At 40.2% G+C, this 12340-nt stretch overlaps 1 protein-coding gene across 10 annotated transcripts in view; it reads left to right on the top strand.

Moving 5' to 3' along the window:
- PCNX1 (pecanex 1) overlaps positions 1-12340 on the top strand; it is a 307205-nt gene that overhangs the window by 184586 nt on the left and 110279 nt on the right. For all 10 annotated transcript variants that reach the window (XM_073609815.1, XM_073609817.1, XM_073609816.1 and 7 more), the window contains 5 exons: positions 1294-1385; positions 7392-7501; positions 10487-10592; positions 11643-11735; positions 11872-12022. In XM_073609815.1, the coding sequence (XP_073465916.1) occupies positions 1294-1385; positions 7392-7501; positions 10487-10592; positions 11643-11735; positions 11872-12022 (552 nt within the window). The remainder of the gene's footprint in view (positions 1-1293; positions 1386-7391; positions 7502-10486; positions 10593-11642; positions 11736-11871; positions 12023-12340) is intronic.

Here is a 12340-nt window from a genome sequence, read left to right as displayed (position 1 = left end):
GTAGGGGTTAAGTGTGTCCTAGGGAGTGGTTCTAACTGTGGGGGGGAGGAGCTATATGTGACACGACACTGATTACCGCTCCCGATTATCAGTGTCCTTGTTTACATCAGCATTTCCCCGTTCTTCCTCTCCGTGAGACGATCACAGTTATCCCCTCAGACATCGAGTCCGCGGGACCCGCGATCACACTCATGGAGGTTGCGGCGGGCGCGCGCCCACAAACCGCTTCTTAAAGGGCAACGTACAGGTACGTTAATCTGCCTGTAGGGCCCTTCTGCTGACGTATATCGGCATGAGCCAGTCGGCAAGCAGTTAATGCAGGCATACAGACAGGAGGGTTTGCTTAGCTTAGGATGTATGACAATATTTGCCTAGGCCTGTAGACCATTAAGTAAGTTTCAAATTGTAAAAAAAAAAAAAAAGATTAAAAAAAGTAGATAAGATATACTCCTATCTATTTACTAATGCTAGCAGCATAAGGATTAAAATTATCAGTGTTTATTGAGAGCGAAGTTCCGCTTTACAAACTTGTGTGAACCTAGTCTTCGCTAATAGGAAGTAAAAACAAAGCAGGGCAGGGATCCCATTTCCTGCCTCATATAAAGTATTAGGATACAGCCTGCATGCATTCATTAGGGAACTTGGAGACTTATGTAAAACACACATAAATGTATATCCTTTTTAGTTGAGCTAGAATGTAAATCTTTTAAATGACTTAAAGTAAAAAAAAATATATTTTTTTTTAAATTAACTAACATGTTATACTTACCTGCTCTGTGCAGTAGTATTGCACAGAGTGGCCCCGATCTCTTCTGGGGTCCCCAGCGGCGATCTTGGCGCCTTCTTTTCTGCTTAGGACTACCATAATTAGCTGCTGGCTATAGAGAGAGCATAGTCTGCGCGCTCCCGACCTGTGTGCCTATGGAGCCGCGCTCCATAGACTTACACAGCGGTACTTAGGCCCGCTCCCCACTTCCTCTTCACTGCATCTGATTGACAGCAGCAAGAGCCAATGGCTCTTGCTGCTGTTGAATGCTGTGAAAAGAGGAGAGAATAGATGCAGCCGTGCACGACTGATCTCTTCTCCCCTCTCTTCCCCTTCACACAGGTAAGGGGGAGTTTGGGGGGGGGGGGGGGCACAGAAACTTTTTTTTTTTTTACAATGCATACATACATACAATGCATTAAGGTAAAAAAATGTTTTTAGGTTTAGTAAGGTCTCTCATTTGCTGTACGTTTGCATTATTTCTTTTGCTAATAATAAACTAACCTCTCAATTTCTCTATTTTCCAGCTACCACCAGCCTGCTCGCAGCACTTTACAGCTTTATTCGTAGCGTCGTGGCGGTAGCTTTACTTTATGGATTGTGTTATGGTGCTCTTAAGGTAAGCCTGTGCATGTATCATACAGAATCCCCTTTCGCAATTAGTCACAAAAAGGTGTATGTGTGTGTGTGTGTGTGTATATATATATATATATATATATATATATATATATATATATATATATTATTATTATATTATTATTATCCTATGAAACCCGTCCAGCCAGTGTCCAAATAAATCTATATAAAATTGCAGCACTTGCAACTAAGACAAAATACATCTAAAGTCCATAAAAAGTGCAGTGCTCCTCTAAATGTGCAAATAGGAGAAATGGCAACTCACTAGAAGCAGGTGCTGTCTCATTCAAGAGAACAGCCAACACACTGTGATGAACCCCATACTCCTGAGCAGTATGTCTGCCGTATAGGCTTCCTTTGCCCAGTACCAGAACGAGCCAAGATCCCTTGGCTCACCCAGTCACTTGTGAGACAGCAGTGTAGGGTGAACAGCATAAGAATTTATTTGAAGAACAGACACAGGTTCTGGAGACAATTCCCCCTTCCTCGTTAGCATAGATACACCAGGTGGGATAAACTTTACATCCAATCACATGAGCCACAGGTACATTCAAACTTATAAACGCATCTATAAACACAAACTGGGCATGCAGCCAACAACTAGGCACTGAAACATTTAATCTTTCAAGAACTATTTAAAACAGTAACTGGGCACGCAGATCATTTCTTACATGGATAGACCTGTTAAAGGATCTTCTCTCCTATGACTTGGGCATGGGTGCCTGCACACAGTTCTTGTACAAAAGATTTTATTGAAAATAGTATATCAACAGAAAAATACAAACAGTGATGGATACATCATGAATTAACTGGTATAAGGCTGCCGACATCCGGCGGGTGGAACTATTGATCAAAGATTTAAGCCTGGACACAGGCGATTCAATGCCGAGTCCAAACTGCATACCAAGGCATAGCTACATGCTGCATATTCTGGCGTAGCGGTATATCATCAGTACGTAGTAATATGATTGCAAACATACATGAGTAACTAAAAATTACAGTGCGAAATGTTGCAATACATAACTTTAGATGAAGAAATATATATATTAAAAAAAAAGCAAAATAAAAATATAAAGAACCAGTAATAAATTTATATTAAATTGAATAACCTCAGAGAGGATGAAATACCTCTGAATGCAATAAGCTGTTTATTATGTTAAATTTTCTGATCATTGTAGAATTAAGCCCGAGGGCCTGAATAAAGAGAAGGAGAAAGAAATTGAAAGTAGAAAAGGAGGGGGGTAGAAAGAAGAGAAGGGAAGGAAGGGCCCTGGGGTGGGGGGAACGAAGGCTTATTATAAGGAGAGGAGCGTTAGGTCAAATCTTGATGGGCGATTGTAAGTCACCCAGGGTTGCCATATCCTGAGGAACTTATCGTGTTTGTCCAACAATATGGCCGTAAGTTTCTCATTTACCATGATTATCATTCACGGTATTTTTAACGGCTTCAAAACTAAGGTTCGGGGTTTTCCAGGCTCTTGCTATGGTAAGTTTAGTTGCAGTGAAGATCTGTGCTGCTAGCTGACGTTCAGGATGAAGAAGTTCTGCATTTGGTTTCCATAAAAGGGCTTCAAAAGGATCCCGCTTTATGTTAGTATTAAAAAGATTACGTAATAGTGCATATACTCTAACCCATAGTCTGCAGACTCTGGGACAGGTCCACCAAATATGCGCCATCGTGCCTTCCTGTGAGCACCCACGAAAACATAGGGGGGAGTAAGATGGGATGAAACTTGCTAATTTAGCCGAAGTATAATACCATCTATAGAAGACTTAATACGCATTCTCTAAAAAGAGAACGTTCTTGGAACACTTAGATAGCGCAGTAGTCATACTATGCCAGTCCTCCGGGTCTAATTGTTTCCCGAACTCAGCCTCCCATTGGAGTTGGTAAGGTCTCAATGATGTTGTCTTAGAGTTAATTATTGCGGTATATATTAGAGAAATCAAACCCGAGGATTGGGGGCGTGATCTACACAGGCTTTCAAATGATGTCATGACAAAGGGTGCAGAATGGGATGTTGGTTATCTGAGAAAATGTCTAATTTGCAAGTAACCGTAATGCTCCCTAAAGGGGATATCGTGTGAAGAACGTAAGGCCGCGAAAGAGATGATCTTGGTTGGGGTGAAAAATGAATGGATATCTATGAAGCCATTATCCGACCACCACTTAAATTGCAGCGGATTGTCACAACCTGGTTGAAATAAAGGACAGTGGAGGAGACGGAGTAACAGGAGATGAGGAGAAATTAGGCCTGCTGAGTATTTAACCCCATCCCATAATTTGAGGGAATGAGCCCAAACAGGGACCTATGGTAGGGGGGCGATGGGCTTTAGGAAGCCATGGAAGTGAAGCTAAAGGTGTTGGGTGAGCGTTGACCAAATCAATGGTGGCCCATAGTGGCATTTGTTGCTTTGCATGAAGGTGAGATAATGGGGCAATGCCCGCTGCTATATAGTATGCTTGCAAGTTAGGAACTGAAAGGCCACCATTGACTCTGCGCGCGTAAAGGACTTGTCTCTTAATCCTGGGCCTCTTATGGCCCCATATAAATTGCATAATTTTACGTTGGTGTATTCGAATAATATGGGGAGGCACTTGAACTGGCAAAACTCTAAAATAATAGAGAAATTTAGCGAGGTATGTCATGCGTACCGACGCTATTCTGCCGAACCACGAAATCGGGAGTGTGGACCAAGAGGCCAGCATAGCCTCCAGCTTTCGGAAAAGCGGAGGAAAATTCGCCTGATATAATCCCGAATATTTCGGGGTAAGTTTAATACCCAAATAGGTGCCTGCACACAGTTCATATGTCCAATGTCAGTGTTCTAATCATAGTGTAGACAACCTGGCTGGATCAGGGGTAAAATTAAATGCTGAGTTCAGTGTGATTGTATTGAGTCTGATTAATGCAGATCAGACTGGGCTTCTTAGGTCACCCTGTGCCCCCTAATAGACTCACACATAAAAGGGGAATGGGGAGCTGACGGAGTTTCCTGACCCCTCTTAGATAAGCTGAGTTCCACAGGCCCACCTGCCCAAAGTGACTCTCGTCACAACACTTTTATGCAATTCAATGCAGGTGTAATTCTTAGTGTTTATCAACTTCTGGTATCTAATGTTGTCAACTCCTCAGAATCATGTGCAATGATATCCAACCATAAGAAAGAAAAGTCTCATAGTGATTAGTAGGTATTCAATAGAATGGTGAAAGTTATCACCTGTGATGGTGGCAAACGTTATTAAATTTGTGCTTCACTCTGCTTTCCCCACATGCAATGCAAACTCACCAAAAGGTTTTTATTGTGGCATTGTTTATACTGGCGTTTTGCGTACAGCTGGTGTATTGATTTTAAGCTGCTTGATAAAACTACTGCACTATGATACTTTGTTTCTTCTGTCTGATGGTATAATTTGGTGGTGTGAGCGGCTGTATGTCCTGCAAGTATATCTAAATGAGAGACCCTGAATAGAGGATACAAGTGTCCAGAGCCAGCCGTCCATTCATCCCTGTTCAGCATGCTGGCTGCATACTGTATGGCAATATACACGTTTTGGTGAGTTTGCATTGCATGTGGGGAAAGCAGATTGAAGCACTTATTTATTAACCTTTGACACTATCACGGGTCATCACTTTCACTATTCTATTGAATACCTACTAATTACTGCACTATGGGACTTTTCTTTCATATGGTTGGGTGTCATTGCACATGATTCTGAGGAGGTGACATTTGGTACCAGACGTGGATAAACACTGAGAATTACATCTGCATTGAATTGCATAAAATTTGTTGGCTGTCCTCTGGAATGAGACAGCACCTGCTTCTGGCGAGTTACCAATTATCCTATTTGCACATTTAAAGGAGCAAATAGCAGAGTGAGTGCAGCACTAGATATGGTGTGAAAATGATTGTTATATCAATAAGTGATAAAGAATTGAATGATCAATATATTGATAAACAATAGATTAATTGAAAAAAGTTATTATGTAAAAAACAAAAAAAAAAAATATTTAAAAAAGAAAAGAGAAAACTAAAGCAATGTCTCATTCAGATAATGATCAGTGAAAAAGTCCGTGCAAAGTTAACTTCCAGAGGGGAAAAGATGAATTGCAGGAAAAAAAAAAAGTTGACACCAATCTTCCCAAAAATCAAACGTGTATTCAGGTCAACACCCAAGTGTAAGGTAGTCTGGTAGTCTGCTTACCAAAAAGCCGCGACTGCTGATAACAATCTCACCCAGCACAGGGAATTAATGGTCTCCTCAAAACCAATATGGCATCAGGAAAAGCCATTGATGTTCTATTGTTGCTCAAAGATAGAAAACAAAAACTCCCATAGTGCAGTATAGCAATTCAAATAATTTAATAAAAGAAGAGTTTGCACTTACAGGAACGAAGTATAGTAACAAGCGGTTGTGTCATATGAGAGCCGCGGCGTCTCTATTAGCTTCTCCCTATTTCCTATGTTGTTTGTCTAAGCACCGTCGCGGAAGGATAGCGTAATGAGGTAACCGTCATTACGAACGATCAATATATTGATCATTCAATTCTTTATCACGTATTGATATAACAATCAATTTCACACCATATCTAGCGTTGCGCTCACTCTATTTATTTCATTTAAGTTTTTTGTATTGAACTTTTAGGTCCTGGCTACTTTATTTTTTGTTTTTATATATTCACTTTAGCTACTAATTATCATCTAGCGCAGCGTTAGTCTTAGGACTTTTTTTCTTTTACACTTAAAGGAGCACCATTTTTTTTCCTGGATTATTTTGTTTTTTGTTTGAGGGCCATTGCACACCACAGAAATGCAGAATGTATTCCAGATGGTTTTCTGGTTGCTTATTTTTGACATGTTTTTGATGTGTTCCAGTGTTTTTGTTGCGTTTTTTAACGTAGTTCAGTGCATTTTTCCCCCCTCTTTTTTAACCTTAAATAAGGACATTTGTGTTCCAGTGCGTTCCGATGCATTTTAGAGAGTTCCAGTAAGGTCCAGTGCAGGAAAATGCAGAATGTTATACTTTTTTTTTTTTTTTTTTTTTTCTGGGATTGGAATGCACTGAAACTGCAAGCACGGGTGTGAACTATGCTATTGAAAACCATATAACCTACTTTCCATGTGTTTTTGATGCAGAAAAAAAAAAACACACTGTTCTGCATGTGGTGTGAACTGGCCCTAAGCATTGTGTATTCGTTTATTGCTAGCAGCTAATTCTCCTTGTGGTGTAGCGCTGATCTTAATTTTTCCTTTTTTAAAACTTATAATCAGGTGACTATAGTCCGTAAAACAAACATGAGATCCACCTGGTAGTGTTGGTAAGAGTCCTCTAATTAGACAGAAAATAGTGATCATAACAGTGTTCCCCTCCACCACGTCTAGTTGTTAGTCTAGTTCTTGGTTGCTGCATCTGGCCTTCTTATCTCATGTGCGGAAGAGACAGGCTAGAGCCCTGCTAACAGGAAGCTGGGTGGTGTATTATAGAGTGCCTGCGGTTTTGGGGACACAAGGGTGCTCTACAGGAGTTGAGACCTTAGGGTGCCTGCTAACCAGTAAAATGGGTGCTTTACAGTTTTTGTTTTTTTTCCACTACACAAGTGCACTTTAAAGTTTGAACTGTGGAACTACACCACATAATTGCGTGATAATTGCTGGTCTTGCTGAAATTAGTAGTTTGCATTCCTCTAGATCAGGGTAAGAAAAAAAATAATTTGTTTTAAATATGTAGATATGTAAATTGCGCTACAGTAGCAATAGAATTAGCTGCTAGCACCAAACGGTACAAACTCAGAATTAAATATAAAGGTGCGTGCTACACTTATAACAAAACCTAATATCAATAAACTGATATAAAATATTGTGAAATATATGTGTATGACTCTGTGTGTCAGTTTTTTCACCTACGTGAGATTCTGAGTAAAAATTTGCAGTGAAATGTTTGCTCTTCAATTGACTATTTTGTTCTCTCTCTCTCTCTCATGATCAGGATCCTTGGGATGCCCCGCATGTTCCTGTGTTGTTTTCTATTTTCTGTGGTGTGTTAGTTGCTGTTTCTTACCATCTCAGCAGACAAAGCAGTGATCCCTCTGTCCTCATGTGAGTTATTGAATGAAGAAGAATATGCACAGCTGTAAAATAACATGCCAGGAATTCCAAAACTTAGCAATGTGTAAACTGCTTAACCAACTAATACCACATATTTTAGAATAAGATAACCCAGAGCCTAAAGTAAAAGAAAACCCTAAGTAGAACTATTCCTAAAATTGTTCCCTCCCACTCCTCCTGCCTATCTTCCCTAATCTGTAAAAAAAGATTTGTGTAATTATTTTCCATTTATTCCAGTATGATCACATGATCCTGCAGCTGTGTGTAAGGGAGCACTCAACACCTGTAAATTCCAGGAGCCGTGACGTCACCCATAGGCTCCCATGGCCCAGCTGTTCTTCCACCTCTCCCCTACAGCAGTCGCTCACTGACTCTGGAGCCAGAGCTGTGGGATATACTGTGACAGGACCAGAGCAGATTTGTTTTCAAATTGATCTACATGCAGTTTGTTTGATCGTATGCCATAGTTGTACTCGTGGCAGCAACCTCCCTACAAGAACAAATTAGGTGTTGTCCTCCGTCATTGGTTATATTGTTACACAGTAGGTGAGGTTGGAAAAAGACACAAGTCCATGAAGTCCAACCTTTGTGTGTGATTATATGTCAGTATTACATTGTATATCCCTGTATGTTACGGTCGTTCAGGTGCTTATCTAATAGTTTTTTGAAACTATCAATGCCCCCTGCTGAAACCACCGCCTGTGGAAGAGAATTCAAAATCTTTGCCACTCTTACAGTAAGGAACCCTCTACGTAGTTTAAGGTTAAACCTCTTTTCTTCTAATTTCAATGAGTAGCCACATGTCTTGTTAAACTCCCTTCCGCGAATACGTTTTTTCCCTATTGTTGGGTCACCAGTACGGTATTTGTAAATCAAAATCATATCCCCTCTCAAGCGTCTCTTCTCCAGAGAGAATAAGTTCAGTGCTTGTAACCTTTCCTCATAACTAATATCCTCCAAAATAGATTTGTTTGGCAAGAACGATTCTTCATGAATCCATGCTCATTACTGCTAATGATACCATTTTCATTACTAAAATCTTGTATATAGTCCCTTATCCCCTCCAAGAGCTCTGTCAAATGCCAGTCTTGATGCGCAGTAGATGCTTTGCCATTTGACATTTAAGATCAAAAGGAGGCCTAGGGGTTTAATCTCAACCTTACTGGAGGTGTACGAGACCTGTGCTAAGCCTGGGCTTAGAGTCCAGGGGATTTTATAGGAATTATCTTAAGACTTAAAGTGATTATAAAGTCAGAAGGTTTTTTATCTCAATGCATTTAATGCATTAAGATAAAAAGCCTTCTTAGTGTAGCAGCCCCCCTCAGCCCCCAATTCTTACCTGAGCCCGATCTCTAACCAGTGATGTTCAGGAGTCCCTAGGCCATCTGGGACTCTCCCTCTTGACTGACTGAGACACAGCAGCGGCACCATTGGCTCCCACTGCTGTCAATCAAAGTCAGCCAATCAGGAGAGAGGGGGTGGGCTGAAATGCAGCTCCATGTCTGAATGGACACACAGAGCTACAGCTTGGCTCGGGAGCCCCCATAGCAAGCTGTTTGCTGTGGGGGCATTCGACAGGAGGAAGGGGCCAGGAGCAGTTAAGAGGGACCTGAGAAAAGGAAGATCCGGGCTGCGCTGTGCAAAACCACTGCACAGGTCAGAAAGGTATATAACATGTTTGTTGTTTAAAAAGAAAAGACCTTACAATTGCTTTAAGCAGGGTATACATGCTGGTTGAATGGAAAAAAACCTGACCCCTGCATCAACACAAGTGGCGTTGATTGATCTTTCCCGCTGTGTCTTTGTGCTATGACGGATTTTCCAGCATGACCGTCCAAAAGAGGCCGTATTCTGTTGAACAGACAGCGGTACACACAAACCGAAATTCAGTCAATTCTTGCTGAAGCGGGACAATTTGCAGTCCGTGTATATCCTGCTTAACTGTTTCTTGCATATACCACAAGGTACCAGAACTTCAACACTCATGATACCCTAGGCAGTTTTAGACTAGGGTAATTGACTTATGTTTTTTTTTAACAAGAAAACTATACCAATTTAATATGATTATTAGGAAGCAGAGACGTGTGCATGGTTAAAATATGTACTGTAGGACATTAGCATAAAAGTGTTTGGAAAAATGAAAGGATATATGTGCTCATGTATTGAAAATATGTAAGTACTTTATATATTGAATGTTGTGCATTTCTTGAGCAAGGGAATGTGCAATGTGACTGTTAGGGTATACAATTATATATCTAGGTAGATTGCCAGCTTCCAGTTGGCACATACAGCTACTGGTGGAGAGGGGCAGCTTTTTTGAAATAAGAGGAAGAAGAGGGAGCAGGTACTTAGACAGAAACTTCAGGCCTACTAGAAAGAAGTATGCCTAGTTACTAGGGTACATTAGATTTTAGGTGTTGCTGTGCTGTGGGGTCAGCACCACAAAATGGTGTCCTATAACAGGTCACAAAAAGCTAAGACCATCTCTGTGTGCAGCTATAACTGCTGGGTATCGGACCTAGTTATAAATGCCAGTCTTGCACTATGCAGAACTCTAGAAGTAGTTATTATACATTTTCTGTTTTTGGATTAAGGCTCATGCACACACAGCTGTTTCACCAAACATGTAATACAGTTGGGTCTGGAGTCTGTGTTGCATGCTGGACATTTTTGATATGAAAGAACATATGATGTAAAGTAAACCTGTCATGAGAGAATCATGGAGGATGCTATTTTTTACCCCTCCTTCTGAAAAGGCTAGTTTCCTGGCTATTTTGTCCTTTTGGGGTCAGTACTAGTACACGGATAAGGATTTTTGTTTTTTTTTCTTTGACTTTCCTGATCTGCATACTGCAATCGGAGGAAATGAGCCAACATTCTAGCCAGGCAACTTGCATTTTCAGTAAGAATGGCAGTTCTAATGCTTTTCTCATGATAGGTTTTTCTGTACTAACCCTTTTTTGTTTTGTTGTTTAGCTCACTGGTGCAATCAAAAATCTTTCCAAATAATGAGGATAAAAACCCAGAGGACCCTCTGTCAGAAGTGAAGGACCCCCTTCCAGAGAAGCTGAGGAATTCTGTTGTAAGTGTTACGCACTGCTATATTTCAAACTTGTGGTTGTACTTTTTTATTGGGTATTGGCATATTTGTGATTTTGCAAAATCTAGTACCTTTTTTGTTGATTCAAGTTGACTTTTCACAGTAGCATGTTTTTAAACTGCAATTGCTTGTGGAGATTTTGCGTTGCCACAATGCAAAACTGTTGGATCGCCTGTAAATTATTAAGTGAAATATAGAACTGCATAGTCTGGGATAGGATGTGATATGACGACAAAAACTTCACTGGCATAGCCTTGTTCTTCTGTGAATTAGTTAGGCTGGTATCACACTAGCAATGCTGCTGCTGTTGAGTACAACTCCACGTTACTTAATGGGCATGCAGATGTAATCCTTTAGCAGCTTAGTATATTTAGAGAGCTGCTTTAACGGTTTGCAATTTTTTATGTATTAAAGTAAGTGGAGAGTCCTAGTTATGAGTGCAGGAATCTAACTAGTCTTTCTAAATATGACAGTTGCTGTACATCAGTCCTCTGTCCTCCCACCTTCCTTACAAACCTCTTACCATGTTGTGGACAGAGTCAGGCAGTTAACAGCAGCATGTTTAGCTGTGATTGGCCACAGTTAATCACATCGTAAAAATAGATACAGTGATCTGTCATAGGCTGTGTCTGATGTGCGGCTACGTTCTGGGAGGATGTAATTTGACTTCCACCCGGAACGACAAAAGTCCCACTCTGCCGTCATTTTGCTATAGGCCGTGCTGGAAGTGGTTAATGAGCAAATACCTTTTTTGTTTTACTTTTTTGATTTAGATTTTTTGTCTTTTGAGACAAAGTATAAATGTGTCTATGAGGAAAACTTGTCTATCTTGCATGCGTTTTTGGAAAAAACTAAATAGTGAATGTGGTACCTGCAGTCATTTGCAGAATGCTCTTGGATACATTTGATACTTTGGTTTCTAGAAATTTCTCACAATGATCTCCATTTTATAATGTGTTTCTTGTTCTTGCTGGTATGTGATAGTATTTTGTTTAGTACAATTGAATTCCAATGCATGTTTTTCTTTCCTAGAATGAGAGACTGCAGTCTGATCTGGTTGTCTGCATAGTGATTGCAGTTTTGTATTTTGCTATTCATGTCAGCACTGTGTTTACAGCATTACAGGTAAGACTGGTGTATTCTCTTCAAATGGAATGATTTGTAACTGCTAGTTTACTAGTGGTATTAAAAAAGAATATTCCATGCAAATGTCCTACCTAAAATATCAACATTATTATGTACTGTATAATGTTTTTTCCAGCCTGTTCTGAGTTACGTTCTCTATGCAGTAGTTGGTTCAGTTGGTTTCCTAACTCACTACGTTCTACCACAAGTACGCAAGCAACTTCCCTGGCACTGCTTCTCTCACCCGCTGCTAAAAACGAAGGAATATTACCAATTTGAAGTTCGAAGTAAGTGAAGTTAGGTATTTCTTTTAAAGATGTTTCTTGTTGCATACGTTGAACATTCTGATTTTGTTCGAGATTAGACCTTTTTTAGCTGTGCTATACTGTATAGTTCAGATGTTGAGTTTGTCACTATTCCATAGCATCAACTTATTAAAGGAAACTCCATACACAGATCGTTTTTAAAATGTTTTAAAGCGGTATGCAACCCAAAAGCAAACATTTAATATGTTGCGGCTTACCAACTCTTAGATGTGATTGCTACATTCACATTGGCGATTAAGGCCATTGCAAATTTTAGCAGCAGAATTCTTTTGTTTACAA

This window comes from Aquarana catesbeiana, linkage group LG13 (assembly GCF_042186555.1).
Source record: "Aquarana catesbeiana isolate 2022-GZ linkage group LG13, ASM4218655v1, whole genome shotgun sequence".
Taxonomy (NCBI): domain Eukaryota; kingdom Metazoa; phylum Chordata; class Amphibia; order Anura; family Ranidae; genus Aquarana; species Aquarana catesbeiana.
This window is presented reverse-complemented; position numbering and strand designations above follow the sequence as displayed.